A 15,864-nucleotide genomic window follows, 5' to 3' on the forward strand; every position below is an offset into this window, starting at 1 on the left:
CCCCAGCACACCCCCCAGGAGGTGGCGCTCGCGATGCTCTGAAGAGCCCACGCGCCCCGGGGGCACCGAGGGGTCTCGCCAGGAGTGCCGAGGAGGGCAGCGAAGCTGGGGCTGGGGCCAATGTGCCTGAGGTCGCCGCGAGGGAAGTGCGGCCGGGAAGGGCCCCTGCTCCAGGCCAACCGAACCGTGTGAACAGGTCCTCAGAGCGGCTGTGTCGGTGACACCGCCGTGCCAGCCGCCATCCAGGAGCCCGTGGCTCACGGTCTTGTTTCATCCTCGCCATCCGCTCCGTTTGTCGGCTGCGAACACCGGCTTCCGTGCCCGGCTGCCCCTCTCCCCCAGCAGCAGCAGCAGCAGCCCTGGGTGCTGGGTGGGCCCGGGCATGAGCCCCCGGCAGCGCCCCCTGAACTGGGTGCTCCGATTGCCGTGCACTGTGTTCTGCGTGCAAATGGCAAAGCAGACTCATCTGTTTGGAGGCAATCCCTCGGTTACTTGTCACCATTTCCTGGGGTTCTGGCATCACCTCCTTATTTTCCACTCCGTTATTTTTATTTGCAAACTCTCTTTTTGGTCATTGCTCGTGATTTAGAGAGAGGGAGGAGAAGGCAGTGTTTGCTCATTTTATCTTATCTTACTGCACATTACATTTTAGTCGAGACAGCTGACTGGCCTTCCAAACTAGCCATCTGCCATCTTGAATTCAGAGTCCAAGATCTTCAAAATTTAAATAGATGAAACATGTAGAATATTCTGGAAATTTTGCAGTCCCAGACAGGTGAAGGGACGGAAAATGTGTAGCCACTTTGGAAGGGTTGATCCTTCCAAGTCCTAGGCAGGTGTGCCCAGGTACTGGTACTGGAAGATAACCATTGGCTGCTGGTGGAAAAATCTTGTCAATGGAAGAAAAGCTAAGACCATCAGAGGCAAGCAAAGGCTGTCTTTGAAGTCTGATGCCAAGCCTTGTAAAAGGAGAGAAGAGTGTGCTAGGAGGATTGGAAAAACTGAGAAAGAGAAGTGGGGATCCCAGGTGCCCACACATGAGCTCACAGCCAGCCTCAGGGACTGTCTCAGAGGGGTCAATTCCAGAAAACCAGATTCCGCCCGAATCGGGCGCCCCCTAAATCCCACCCGTCCTCAGCCCTCTTCTCTTCTTGAACCCTCAGGGCATTTGCCACACTGACCTGCCCTCCCCGCGGGCTGTGCCCACCAGGTGTTCAGGCACAGGGTCTCCAGATCCCTCGGCCGCCTTTGCTCTCACCTGCTGGGGCTCCAGGGCTCAGCCCAGGACCAGCGCCTTCGCTGCTGGTGATCCCGTCCCACTGACAAAAACACTGTGGTGACACCTGACTTTCCGCGCAGCCCTCAGCTCCGGGCTCGGGGTCCCGGCTGTCACCCCTCTAGTTCAGTGTGCGGGCAGCCCCGGGTGGGTTGTCAGGGCCGAAGCTGGGGGGCACCAGCTCCCGAGTCGGCACCTGTAGGCATGGGTGGGGGCCTGGTATTCTATCATGTTCCAGGGGAATCGTTCCTCGCTGCGTTCTGGGGACTGGTTGCAGGACTCCTCTCAAACTCGGAGAAGAAAAACGTGATCCAACCATGACAGACGTTCCACACCACACTCAGAAAAAACAGAAACCCAAGCGGTTGTCCCCTGAGCTAAGCGGAAATGACCTGGGCCATCCTCGTGTGCTCGAGTTCCCGTAGTAACACGACACTATTTCCTGCAAACCCAGTCCCTGCGTTAAAGCAGGGGTACCCCTAACTTTTGCTGAGCTGATGTACCGAGATAAGTGATCCCTTCAGGGCTCCCCCATCACAGACCGACCAGTTCGAACCAGACACCTTGTGCAGTTGGCTTTTCTTCAGGACTTGTTAGGTTTTGTGTTCATTGAGCTTCCTTGCGTTCTCTCTGGACAAGCCAGCGTGTCATCAGCTGGCTGCCCCGTCCCTGGTTCTGTGAAGGCGACCCTATTCGGAGTCGACCTTGACCCCGCTGCCTCGCCCAGCCTGTCAGCCCTGCCAGCACAGCCCCTGGAGCTCACCCGGTCCAGGCAGCACCACCTCTCCCCCAATTTCTGCAACAGCCCTCCCCGCTCCTCCTGCCCTTGCTCCCGACAGGAATTCTCCAATCAGGCAGCCGGGGTTGGTGTTTTTTCCCCTGCTCAGCCTGTCTTAAGATGAAGATGCTTGACTTTTAGGCATTTATTGAAAATTTGTACATGCCATATAAATGGACCGACCTTAAGCGGTACCATTTCTACCCAAGTGTCTGCTGGGCCAAGAGGCTGCAGGCCACGTTCTCCGCCACCGCCCACGAGGGACAAGAACCGGCACGTGGAAAATGATGGCCAGACTCATGGACCCGTGTCTGGGCAGCGGCTTTCCTCTTCATCTTTGACTCCCATCAGTCCTGGGCCAGAGGATGACCCGTGAGTGCCCTCGGTTCCTGGCAGCAAGAGGGGCTGAGGGGGCCTGGGCCGGGCTCGTGGTAGAGCTTTCTTGTCTCCGGCCTGCGCCAGGCCGTCGTCTTCGGGTGCTCCGCCTCCAGAGCCCAAAAGCCCGTGGCTGCACGATGCGGGGGCGGGGGGGGGGGTCTGACGCCAGGCCCCGGGGTCTTCTTGATTCAGGACGTAAGCAAGCCCCCGAGCAAAGCACACAGATGCCTGGGGCGAGGGCGCCGGCCCTGCCGCTTCCTGTCCTCGCCTTTGAGGATGTCGAGGGCCCCCTGGGCGCTGCTAACAGTTTTGAATTTCAGGAAACAGTATCTTTTTTGCTTTCCACTTTAAAGATCTTCAGGCAAGATGACAGCTTCCAGGCCAAGGAAGAGATTAGAGGGAGCGAGATGGTCGAAGAACACCTACTCAGCAGTCCAGACAGGTGTATGGTGCCTCGGCTCTCGGAGCCTCATTCTAGCGCATTCACAGAGTGTCGCGGTCGAGGCTGAGCGCCATCACACGCCTCTGCTCACAACCTTCCACTGGCTCCCGCGTCACTGGGACAAGAGCCCAACGTGTTCGAAGGATCCTGAGACCCTCCCTTGCCCCCTGGGCCTGTCACCCTGGGCCTCACCCCCACCCCTGCTGCCCTCCAGTCCCTACCAAGCCAGCCCCACTGCAAGGCCGGGCCCCTCCTTCTGCTCTCTCTCCTCCTGGACAGGTCCCCCCAGAGGGCCTCGGTCCCTCCCTGGGGCTTTGCCCAGCTGTTCCCTTCCGGTTTCCACCTGAGCGTCCGCTTGTAGTCCTCTCCTTCCCCTGAGCATGTGGGCCAGAGCCGCACTTACACTCGTGGATATCGTCTGTCGTCCGTCACCCTCCTCAGCGATGTAAATGCCGCGAAGGCAGGACACGGGGCCTGCTCTGTGCTCGCTGGTCATTGCTACCTCCCCGGCACGGAGAAAAGGGCCTGGGCCAAGCTGTGGTCACAGCCCGAGGGGACCCGGCGAGCAGCTGCTGGTGAACCCCAGTCTCTCTGGATTTGGTTTTTGTCTTGTTCAGCACTTCGACAGATTGTTGGAAATGCAGTCCATCCTAATGAGCAAAACCGGGAGGGTTCGCTCACAAGATGGTGCCTAAATCCGGTTTCAAAACGGCCTTGACGGCAGGTTCCAGCGCTCAGCTACCACCACCGGAGGGACGTTAGCGAGTCCTGATTGCAGGTTCAGAAAAGAAACACATGCCTACCCGATCCAAGCTGTTCTAGGCGACAAGCAGCGCCAGGCCAAGGTCTGCGGCGGCCGAGTGCAGTCACGTGGGGTCGCGGCCCCGACCTGCCAGCAGCGGAGGCTGGGGGGGGTTCACGCGCACCTGTGGGCGCGGTGCCACGCGGGGCCCTAGCAGAGACAGGGTGCTGAGAGCGAGAGAACAGCATGGCCCAGAAACCCCAAGGGTGGGGGAGGTGCTTTCTGGTAAATTCAGCGTATACACAAGTCTGGCAAGCGTGGCTCGGGGTCCAGCCCCACAGCAACCCTGAGGCACTCCTGCTCGGATGGATGGGTGGATGGGAGTAGCGACAGCAGGGCTCCCGGGGCATCCCACGGAAACCCACGCCCCAGAACCCAGATCCCCTCCCTAAAAGCCTCTCAGACCCTCTTGCCCATCTTTCCTCCATGCCCTCTGCTCAGGGTGGCGCTACCCGTTCTGCGCAGAGCCAGCGCCTCCCACCTCGAGACGGGATGGAGGCCCTCTGCACTGGCTCGGAGGTGGCATTCCTCAGCTGTCCCAGCTGCAGGGACAGCCGGGCAGGAGACTGTGGTGGAGGCAGGTGGAGGCCTCCTCCTCCCCCAACTCCCGGCTCAGGGCTATAAATACTCAAGATGCAAATGGTAAATGCTCAAGACACTTATCATAAATTATAGGTGGATGATTGTGAATCTCTGGGCCATGAGGCCCCTTGGGGAATATTTCAGTTCTTTAAAAAAAAGAAAAAGAAACTAACCTGATGGGATGGGAGGGCTCCTTTCACAGTCTGGCTTTTGTCTGGGAGAGGCCAGGGTGCTGGGAAGGAGGACCGAGGGGCAGGGGAGCAGGGGGCCGCTACTGCCTATCGCAATGAGTCAGTTACAGAGGAACCAATCTGGCCCAGGTCAAGGGTGACTCAGAGCCAGACGAGAGGGAGGGGCACCTTTGGCCCTTCTGCTAGGTTGGAATCTTATCCCATGGGCATTGTTACTTTTACTAATACTTTTTAACGAGTAATTTAAGAGATCGGGGATATTCCAAGTGTGTCTGTGGGGGGAGCTCGCCTGTGCACCTACCCCACACCCCTGCACTGGAGGCAGGTCCCAGCCCGCATCTGTCGAGCGGGAAGTCCTGCTTGAAGGGACGTGGGGGGTCCAGTGGGGGAGCTCGCAGTCATCCGAGCAGCTCCCACGTCTGCAGAGGCGGGAGACGCATGGCTCCCCTCCACCAGTCTGATGGAAACGGGCAGAATCACCGCATCCTGTCTCCTCCCCAGGACACTGCCCAGGGGCAGGACTGAGGCATTCGGGAAGCAGGTCCATCCTCCACCCAAACCCTTCTCACCACCCTGTCCGCGTTCTCTCAGACCACTAGGGCTTCAGGACCCTTTCCAGTAATGAGGCTGACCAGTCCCCGTCAAGGAGGAGAGACAGTGCAGTGCGTCCCAGTTGCCCTGCATGCTGTCGAAACTGTTCCCTTCCCCTTTTCCAGAAAGTCCTGAGCAAACACCAGGCACCAGGACGACTTCTAATTTAGTATTATAATAATAAAAACGATGGTGGTACAGAACCATGAGCTGCATCTTAAATTTCCCGGGCCACTAATGAGCACTGAACTCCTGCTGGAGCTGTCGTCAGGACAAACACACAGAATCGATGGCTGGAGTGGCAAAAGAAATGGAGCACGGCCTCCACCCCAGAGGCTGCCCTGCCCGGGCGCCTCCCGACCTCGGCGGCCTCCGGAGGACCCTGCCACCCGCGTGGGAGGCAGGATTAACATGGTAACACCAGAAAGCAAATGCTAATGAGGAGAAACTCCTGAAGGAGACAGTTTTAATGTTCTTTTTCTCTTTTGACACCTTTCTTCCTTGTCCAAAGGAAGGTTCTTAACTGAAGCCCGCAATGGGGTTCACTCCCTCTATGGCCAAGCGGCCTTGGCACACTCAGGAGGCTCCGCCTTCCGTCGCAGATTATACCTTCCTTTATTTTCTTCTGAGTCTGCTAGAAGGAATAAGTGATTACAATTTTGTTATCTTCTAAAAAAAAAAAAGGTGAGGTTGACAGTGTTGGAGCCGTCTGCACAGCGATTTGACAATTGGGGCGACAGCATAACCACTGATCAATTTTTTGCACAATTCAAAAACTCTTTTTTTTTTTTTTTTGGCGAAGGAATCAGTCTAACAAACACATCCCACTCTTGCTGAAAATAATTTCTTTTCCCAAGTCTTCTAGGAATAAAACACTTTTAATGTATTTGTCAGGTATCGACACTTCATTTAATAAGATTAAAAAGTGACAATTTAAAGAGCAATTGAGAAGAGTCCCACATCCATCACGGGCTCGTAGTTCTAACGAAAGTCGAAGAAGTAAAACAGGAAAAGCACTGAGAATATGGGGAAACAAGTGTGTGCGTCCGGGCGGGTGTCCACTCATCGTCCCACTACACCTGTTCCAGAGCCGAAGCGCTGGATCCGACGACGAGCAGGCCGCCAGCCCCAGCCAGGGACAGAGGCCCCACCTGCTGTGCTCAATGTCACCCTAGCCGGCCCTCCCAGCAGCTGCCAGAAGGCAAGGCTATCCCCCAAAGCCCCAGGGCAGCTAATTCTTACTGGCCCCAAACTGTGATCTAGAGGGAAGGGCAGGGGTTTCTGGCAGTGTTCGATTTCCTGCCCTGGGCGGTGGTCACGAAGGTGCTGGTTTATGGTTTGCAATGGAGAAGAATCCCAGTCACGGGCCAGAGGCCACAAGCACCCCTCTATCTGTCCCCACGGAGGGCCAGGCCTCGCCCGACCTCTCCCCAAACGCGTTACCGCCCAGGCTGCACCCTCACGGGGCAGGGCCCTCATCTGCCCGGGCCCGGGGTACCCAGCCGTGTGTCCTTCCTCACACGTTACAGGGGGCGCACCCTCCTCCCTCTGCTGGGTCTGGGACTCTGCAGGCATCTGGCGATCCTTCTGGCTGCGCGCCAGGCTGTCTTATCTGCACTCCCGTTGAGCTCTGGTGGTCTCTTCCAGTTTGGGGGTATTTGGGTCCAGCTGGCGGCAGAGAGGAGCCCTCTGCAGGACCAGCCGCTGCCCACTCACCCCTCGTTCCCTGCGGATCCGCGCTTCGCCCTGCCTATGTCTGGGGCCACACGCCCGGCCCTGCCAGGCCTGCAGACAGAGCCCCCCCTCGACCCCGCTCCGCCAATCACCACGGAAGGCAGAGCCCACCGGCCGGGTAACAGGTGGACCGAATGGCTCCTGCTGAGTTTCGTCCATGCCTGCCTGAGGTCTAGCGCGGGCCTCCGTGCAAGCAAGGCCTCGCGTCAGGCCCAGGAGACCCGAGGACGGTGCGCTGGTGGCCGCAGCTGTGGGGAGCCAAGGAGGCCATGTCCTCATGTCCTCCCTGCGGCCGTGGGCGGGCGCACCGCCTCATCTTCCCCTCCTTCCCGCACCTGCTGGGACAAACTCCCGAGCTCCGCTCCGGAGACAGCCCTCAGGGCGGGGACACGGAGGGAATGCGCCAGGCAGGGGAGGAGGCAGCAAGCCGGGGGCGGGAGGGGCCCACACAGGGGTCCGGAGCTCAAGCTTCGCGGACTATGCCTCTTCCGTGTGACACTGAGCGGCCACACCTGTGTCTGAGACGGCGACGTGTGCCCGGGCCGGTGGGACCCAAACGTCTGGAGATGGAGGGCTGGAACCTTCCAGGTCCTCACCAGCCCACTCCCCTGTCCCCCGGTCAGCGGTGCCAGCCTCCAAGCCCCGGGACTCCTCTCTGGACAGGCGACTTCAAAGTGTAGAAAGAAACCTTGAATGGAGACGTTACCGACAGCCCGGCTCTGCCCTTGCTCTGCCCTTGCTGACATCTCGGCCCCTTCCGCTCCCCGCCGGGGAGCCACCGCGCTGATGAGGGAGGTGGCGAGGGGACAGAACTCTCCACGCTAACCGGCGACCCGTGCTGGATGCCGACAAAGGCAGTGGCCAAGTCACGCGGGGCGGCCACCCACGGCGAGCGAGCGACGCTGCCATCTGTTGTGGGCCCCCCTCCCCAGATGCCTGGCGCCCCTCGGGGGTCCCGCTGGCCCCACACAGTGGGGAAGGCGTGGGACGTGCGAACCGAGAGCAGAGCGGGACGGGGACCCGGAGCCCCCGCGCCGCGTTCAAACGAAGAGCCCACCCTCCTGCTTGGCCGTGGGGTCCGACGCCCCTGCTGCTCCCATATCGAGCGCCCACTCAAGACCCGGTTACACGGGCGAAAGCGTTTAGCGCGCGGGCCCAGGGGCTCCGCATCCACCCACAGACGACGTGTCTTTAAGACCCAGGAAGGAACCCCCTGTGAGCCCACCCTCCTCCAGGCAGGGTCCCGGGGTGCGCCGAGGGCCTGGGCCTGCGTCCGGGGTCCGGAGGGCCGGAGCTCAGCGGGGCCTGGGTCCCCCGAGCTGGGCGGACCCCAGCGCAGTGCGCGCCGGGCACAGCGGAGCCGCGTCCGGCCACGGCAGCCACGGGGCATCGGCTCGACGGGGATGAGAAAAGCTTCTTACAACTGCGGCGCCTTCCAAACCCCTGGGGACGAAACACAGCAAGCCCTCGATGCAGAGCCCCAGTTTCGTGTTCCTGACACGGGCCGCCAGAAGGGCCGCCGTCCCCACGGCCAGCTAACCGGTGGTGATTCCAACCGGAAGCAGCGCAGACTTACAGATACACGGACAGACTTCGGAGCAGGAAGTCAGCAGGCGGCAAAGTAACTGTTCCTCGTCAGCCTCCCGCGCTTAAAGGTTGCAGACGCTTCAGGAATGACAGGTTAATAACTCAGGAATTCGAGTGGTTATTAACTCCAGTGTCCTCGGATTGATTTGCTCATTCTGTATTTGGTTGAACTTCCTCGGAGGATTTTCCTCGTCAGACCGGGTGCCCTGACGGGCGCCTCGGTGCCTCATTTCGGAGCCGAGCACAGCACCGCCCGCTCCGCCCCAGGCTTAGCCGTTCAAAACTAGGGAAGGAAAATTACAGGGTCAAAAGGGATTAAACAAGTGATTTGCTGTTTGAGCATTTCAAAAAGATCTGGAACACCCATGATTCAGCAAATGGACAATAACTAAAAGAAAGAAAAAATCACTTAGTTGCCAGGGCCATGTGTTCCATAAAAGTAACCACTCTACGGAAACCCACTTCCTAAGGGGCACCTCCAGGTAATAAGGGCCTCACGTATTGTCCTGCCTTCGAGCTCGGGCCCCTTTGGGTATTCCGACACGGGCCCGGCTATGCCGCCTTCTGTCTCCTTGGCCCAGGTTAGATGAGAGAGGTAGGGCGTTAATGGTGGACTTGATGAAGATTGAAGACCCATTTTCTCCCCCTGGAGACCAGCCTGATTTGAACAAATTGAGGAGAAAAAAGCAGCCCCTTTCCGTCCTTGGGAGAAAGCCTGTTCTGTGTCTGTTTTTGCAGCCCCATCTGCTCCTCCCAGGAAGGGAGAGGGGCGGTCAACAGAGATCCCTCCTGGGAGGACGCCAGTCCTGGCCCCTGCCCTCGGGGCCCACCCCTGTGCCTCCACATCGGCGCCCCCTTTACTGGTGCTGCCGGTTGGGGGAGCGCGAGGCGGAGCGGGGGCTGGAAGGCAGGGACCTGCCACTGGGGGCCTGCAGGGCGTGGGGGTCGAGCTGCGGACCAGCCAGGCTGGGCTCCCCTGGCCCCGACTCCTCGATGCTCTCCTCCTTCTGGCTGCTTTGCTGCTCCGGACACTCAAAGTGGACACAGTGGAACACCTGGCAAGAGAGAGCACAGGGCCGGTGAGCGATGGCGGGTGTCCCACCGGCAGGCAGCCGAGGTGCTTCAGGACCCCGCGGACCCGGGCCGCGATGAGAAGGTGGGACACCTGTCTTGGTCAGTCGGGGCAGAAGTCGGGCTGCTGGTCTGTAAGTTACAGGCAGTCTGACATGGCTTCCTATAAAATGTCCTCACTGGGGGGGCGCCTGGTGGCTCAGTCGGATCGAGTCCTGCATAGGGCTCCCTGCTCAGTGGGGAGCCTGCTTCTCCCCAACTCTGTTGCTCCTCCTGCTTGGGTTTGCGCATGTGCGCTCTCTCTCAAATAAATAAAACATTTTAGAAAAAAGTTCTCACCGGATTATTCCATTTCAGGTTACTCTCGTCACATGAGACCTTTTTTAATTAACGAATGAATCTTGTTTTTGGCAGCTGGGTTAAATGTCAACAGGGGTTGACTGTGGTGATGGCGGCACAACTCGCGCTAGAACCACGGCATTGCGCGCTCCTGATGGGTGAGTTGTCTGGTGTGTGAATTATATGTCAACAAAGTTGATATAAAAAAATACAAAGCCAGCAGGGCATCACCCTGGGGGAGGACCGGGCTTCCCTTGAGGGTCCAAGCTAGTCGCTCCTGAGGCAGAATCACGGGCTGCACAGCAGTGCTGGGGAGGGGGCTTCGCCTCGACACCGTCTGGGCCCATCTGGAGTGCAAGAGCCGGCCTGGTGTGCAAGAGCCGGCCACCCCCAGGAGCCAAGGAGAGCTCGCCACAGCCCGTGAGTCCCCGGGGCAGCCGCCTGAGCTCTGTGCTCAGCGCTGGGCCAGCCCCGGTGAGGACCGGGCACGGCTCAGAGCTCGGCGGCCAAGGGCGAGGCACGGCCCGACCCGGACAACGCACAGCATGGTGTGTGTGGGTGTGAGCCTGACATGCCCGGCCCGAAACAGAAGTCACCGCTGCTGTGTGAGCTGGGGGGACAGCTTCCCCCCCTTAGGGAAGCTGACCTGCCCTCCCCGGCACACATGGAAATTCCTTTTTCCACCGACAACCAGATCCTTCTGGGGTTGCGGCTCCCTGGTCGGCCCGGACTCTCTGAAGGGAAGCATCCCCCCCCCTCCCAGCGGTGGTCTCTGGTGTGGGCTTTGCGGAGCCACTTCCCAAGGAGCACGCCAGCAGTTTTAAGGGAATGCATTTCCAGACCCTCAGGATCTGTATTTGCGAGGCCTGCCTGCGAATGTGCCTGCTCCCCTCCCGGAAGGAAGGCTCAGCCCTGACCTGCCCTTGGCATGGGCCCTGGCACCTCCGGGGCCCCGCGAGCACAACTGCGCCCCGGGGAGAGGTTCTCAAGTCAGAACTGAGGTGTGCTCATGACTCGTGTAATTTTTTAAGCATAATTGGGGTTTTTTCCAGAATTAAAACATTTTCAAGATACACTGGCTAAAACCCACGTGAAAGTTCTGCACGATGACGTTCAGATTTGGTGGCCTTATTCAATGAGTGGGTTAAAATCTATTTTAGTAAATCACATCATCAAATATTTATTCCTAATAATTGGCTCCTCATCTTCCGTCTTATAAAAATGTGTATTTTTTTACCTCGTATTTATAAAAATAATTGTATTTCAACTTAATATTTTAGTTTTCAACCTTAAATGTTCAAAGGGTTACTTATACTTTTTTTCCCAAGTTCTTTTAGGGGATAAGCAAACAAAATGTTCGAAGGCCACTGCTGTTGCCCTTAGGAGCCTCTAAGCCCCCAGGGAGTGCTTTTAAAAGTTAATAGGGAGGGAAGGAGGGGCACTTTGGGGTTAGAAGTGTTCCAGGCAAGGGGAATGACCCGGGTCAACACCTGGGAGGAAAGGGCCCAGTGGTGTTTGAGGGGAAGATCTTAGTGGGCAGGGCCGGCGAGGTCTCTGCGGAGGAACATTCCGGGACATGCTCACCCCATGAACACCAACTGCACACTTCCCATGGGGCCGGGCCTGCACGTCGGCTGCAACAACAAAGCCTCTGGCCTCCAAAGTGCACATGTTGCTGACGAGGTGCGGGGATGTTTGGAAAGACTCATCCGGCCACGAGAGGCAGGGCGGCCTGCAGACGGAGGGCAGTGTGGTCAGCTCGGGGCCAACGGTATTGTCCTCAACAAGGGGTGAGAGCTTTGGGCGAGAGGTCACAGAGGCCAAGGGGAGGAGCTACAGTCCATGAGATGATTCAAGAGAAACACACATCAACCTTGCTTACTTGTCAGAGGTGAAGTTCAGCAAAGTAGGACAAATCCAAGAGGGGTCCCAAACTTCTGGGATGAGCGGGCACAGGAGGCTGGAGCCCAGGTGGCCGGAGTGAGGGGGTTGGGGTGCAGGAAGGGCCGCACAGGCTCACTGGGGAAAGCGAGGGGTGTGAGGAGGGGCCTGGAAGGGGTGGACCCCAGCAAGAGGCAGGGGTAGTGATCTGGAGGCTGGCAGTAGGGGCGGATGGCAGCCTCAGCTGGAATGGGGTTTAGGGGTGAGCTCCACTTCCTGAGGGGCCTGATGGTGCAAGAGAGTCTTAAACAAACTGGGGTGCTGGGCTGCTGGTGTGACAGGGATGGAGGCTGGGGGAGTCGCAGGGGGTCCGTCGGGGCAGAAGCCCAGCGGCTTGACCAGAGCCTCCTGGACAGACAGCTGGTAGGGCCCTGGCTCTCCAAACAGTACTACCTTCTCCCAGGCTTTCTCCCTTTTGTCTCCAGCCTTCTGCTAAAGAAGTAAGATGGTGAAACTCGTAAAGCTATCGGTGAACTTGGGTACAAATGCTGAGTGTGTACCTGGTTTGTAGTGATATTTGCCCCGGCTGGTGGGTGCCTGGAGCCTGTGCAGACAGCCACGAAAGGCAGGCTATGTGGCCCAGGCGCATGGCACCTGCCCAGCCCATACAGGCAGGCCACAATCCCTGCCTCGCTCCCTTTATTCCACAGGCCTGCTGGCTGGAGACGACCCGCTCAGTTTCGGACCTGCCCATGTGGGTTGAGTCTGCTTCTAGAAAGGGCCCGTCTGTACGGCGTAAGGCAATGGTACCCCGGGAGTGGGCAGGACGCAGGGCAGGGCTGGTGGGCACCTGCTCCTCTCCTTGAGGGAGGCGATGCGGCTGTGGCAGAAGCGGGGGTGCGGGGGCGGCGACGAGGAACCGTCCCTCCTTCCTCCCGGGGGCTCTGTGGCCTCCACGGCTCGAGCACGCGCACCGGGCACACACACGTGTGCGCGCACACACACGCACACACAAAACCTTCTACTATACAGAGCAGGTTCACAGAGGAGAAGACAAATGTGATGGCAACTGTGAGATTATAGTCAAAATATAAATTCCGTGCTTCCCTTTCTGCATCACTATTTTCCCCGTATTCCCACTTCAACTCGTTTATCTACTGCTGTTTCAAATTTCAAATCTCAAACTCTAATGTGAAGACTAACGGAGGCCATGAGGCTTCAGGTCTGTCCTGTTCATTTTGGCAGAGCTGGGTTCCTTTAGAGTGAGCGGATTTCTCTCCTTGAAGCTCAGGCCGGCCCTGTTCCCACCACGGCGCTTCCTGGGGGCCTCGTGGCGCCCAGTCACCCCCATCCTCCTTCCTTCCCTTCCTCTCTGCCCGTTAGAGCAATTCTCCCTGTTTGGGCCCATCTGCAGGTGCTAAGCTGGCGACAGCCTGACGGGAGGGCCCTTTGTGATTTTGAACTGTCTGCGCCATCAGCTCTGACCGGTACCACGCAGGGCAAATCTGAACATCTTCTAAGTGGCCGCTATTAATCTATTCTTCTCCCTCAGTTTAACATTCTTTAAGCTTTTCAAGTGACAAGACCATCTTTTGGTGGGTTAGCGACAGTCTCTTTGGCTTATGAGCACTCTTCTTTCTAAGTGTGGGTGGGGCTGCTGGGGGCACATCGGGACAGCCCCCCCCAGAACACATCTCTGCTGCCTGGAGTCCCAACCACACCCTCTCTCAAGACCCCCTCCCCCCCTCCTGGAGCTTCTCGTAAGCCAACAGACATCCTGTTCTCTATCTCAGTCCAATCTGGTCACACTCTGTCCCCAGAGCCCACATCTCCACCCTCTGGAAGGGAAATGTGCACACGCTGTACTTACTGCCCTTCCCCCTTTCTGACCCCGAGTCCTTACCCTGCCCCGTCACACTCTCTGACCCATTATTTGTGCAATCCTGCAGCCTGTGCTCTCGGCCCATAGCTCTGGAGGCTATTCCTCAGGCCCGGGGGCTGACGCTGATCTGCTCACTGACTGACACTTGTCCCACTCCTCATTACCTTTCCTCTGTATGGAAGGGGTTTTCTCTCCCCATGCGCCTGTGAGCTTCTCAGTGCCCTTAATTTCCAGCCAAGCTCTTGTCCCACAGGCCCTGTGAGGCTTCAGGCCTTCCGCCCCAAAGCCTGGCCTGCTCCTGCCTCTGTCTACCCATCTCAGCACCCTTAGGACTCTAGGACCAAGGCATGGCTGTCTGTTCTCCCATGCAGGCCCTACACAAGAATAAACACTTCAGTGTTTCAATTCTGAATTGAAAAATAAGCTTAAAAAAGCTCTCTGTAGGGCTGGGCACTATCGGCTGGCCCTTCAGAACGTGCCTCTCATCTCGGAAAGGGTCCCATCAGCATCCCTACCCTGAGGGGCAGGGGCTTCTGCTCCGCACGGTGGTGGGGAAGCCTGGGAAGACTGTCTATAGTGGGCACTTAATAAATGCTCACTGGCCTGCCTCTTGCTGCCCTCCTTCCTGCTGTCATTCCCACTTCCAGCCTGCATTTCTCTCTTCTATAACTTGGGTGACATGAACTGCACAACCGCCTTTAGCCCATTTAACCAACCTGTTTTAAAATAATAGTGCAAATGGTTATTATTCCCCACAAGCCTAGCAATAGTGACAGCAAATCTCCGCAGGCTGTTCTGATGCTCCGCTATGGCTATTCCTCCTCGAGAGATCCTAGCCACTGCTCCCCTGCCACCAGTGGCCAGCCCTTGCATCTGAGTTAGGGCAGACAGGAGGCCATGGACATCCCAGCTGCCGGCTGCCTCGAGGTGGGCACGTGTGACCAGACAGGAGGGATGGGGCCACCTCCGAGCCGAGCCTCAGTCTGGGATCCAAGGGTGTCCCTGAAGGACCAATGAACTTTAATGTGGGTTCCCTAAGCATCTCCGCAGAGCCAAGCAGGCTCTGCCAGATTCAAAGGCAACACACAGGAAACAGTTAATTTTAGTAAGTCACAAACTGTGCTGACAGTTCTAAGTGAAAAAAGGGTGTGTTACAAATGGGAAGATGGGTCAGGCCTGGAGTCAACGAAGAGGTAAAATGTGCAGTGGGAGAACGGGCAGGCAAAGGGCAGGCAGAAGTCAGGAAAAGAAGGGTGCCTCTGGTTGCCAGGCAGAGAGGACAGACTGAGCCCCACATGTGTGGTAGGAGTGGCCAGAGGAACCGGGTGACTGGGGTGTGCGGGTCAGGAGGTCATTCACTCCACAACACGTGTGAGGCACCCCTTGCATGCCCAGCACGTGGGGCCTGGTCCCTCAGAGGGTGTACCATCTGGTAGGGACCGCAGACACATTCATCGACAAGCAAGGGGCTCTGGGGCCACAGGGAGCCGTGAGGGCACAGAGGGTTGCCCAGCCAGCCGACAGGGGGTGTCGGGAATGAATGCTTCCTGGGGGAGGAGATGTCTGAGCTGAGTCAGGAAGCTTGAGGGAGACAAGCAGGAAAGGCCAGAGGAGGGAGCCCTTGAAGCAGTAGGAGAGGGGAAGCCACTGGAGCTCTCCAGCCAAGGGTGATGATGGAGAGAGCAGGGGAGTACGGGGTGGGTGGCAGTGGGGGGCTTGACTCGCGGCAGCACTCCAAGGGGCTGGCCAGACCTGAGCAGGGGGCCAGAGGCTCCGGACTGAGGAAAAGGGTTCAATTGAAAATAATATAAAAGGAATACAAATAATAAAACTGTGTAAAGGGGGGGGGAAGGTGTCTAAAGGAAGAAGGCAGGGACAAGAAACCTCAAACCCTGAAACCCCCTGAAGTAGACTTCAGCGATTTGGGATAAACAAGAAAGAGTCATTTTTAAAGGAAGAAAAACCGAACCTGAGAATAGGCGCGGTAAGACGGACACAAGAAAGAAAAGGGTCTGCAGTGGCTGGGAGGATTCTCAGGGAGGCAGAGATGGCACCCTGCCGGGCCTAGAAGATGGCAGCAGGGCCCCCCCCCCGGGGGGGGGGCTCCAGGCCCAGCCAACCCCCAGGGCCTGTCCTCGCCTTCAGATCCTTTCCCTGTCTTTGTTTTTTCAAGCGCCCCACTGAGCACAACCACGGACCAGGTGCTGAGCGGGGGAGAGGGGGGTGCAGGGGCGCCCCCGCCGGTATGCGGTATGCGTTTACTTCCCGAGAAGGAGGCGGCAGCGTGCCCCAGGTCCCAGGAGTGAGCGGCGGGATCCAGTCTCGGGGCC

General features: G+C 58.1%; 1 protein-coding gene across 6 annotated transcripts in view; it reads right to left on the minus strand.

The window, feature by feature from the left end:
- Nucleotides 1–5,902: 5,902 nt before the first annotated feature.
- Nucleotides 5,903–15,864, minus strand: part of BTBD9 (BTB domain containing 9) — a 402,059-nt gene continuing 392,097 nt past the window's right edge. For 5 of the 6 annotated variants that reach the window (XM_011234240.3, XM_011234241.3, XM_034660141.1 and 2 more), the window contains one exon: nucleotides 5,903–9,416. In XM_011234240.3, the coding sequence (XP_011232542.1) occupies nucleotides 9,219–9,416 (198 nt within the window). In that variant the 3' untranslated portion in view covers nucleotides 5,903–9,218. Of the gene's footprint in view, nucleotides 9,417–11,355; nucleotides 11,504–15,864 lie in introns of all 6 variants that reach the window. The other variant, XR_004625261.1, reaches the window with a different exon arrangement.

Source organism: Ailuropoda melanoleuca, chromosome 5 (genome assembly GCF_002007445.2).
Source record: "Ailuropoda melanoleuca isolate Jingjing chromosome 5, ASM200744v2, whole genome shotgun sequence".
NCBI classification, from domain to species: Eukaryota; Metazoa; Chordata; class Mammalia; order Carnivora; family Ursidae; genus Ailuropoda; species Ailuropoda melanoleuca.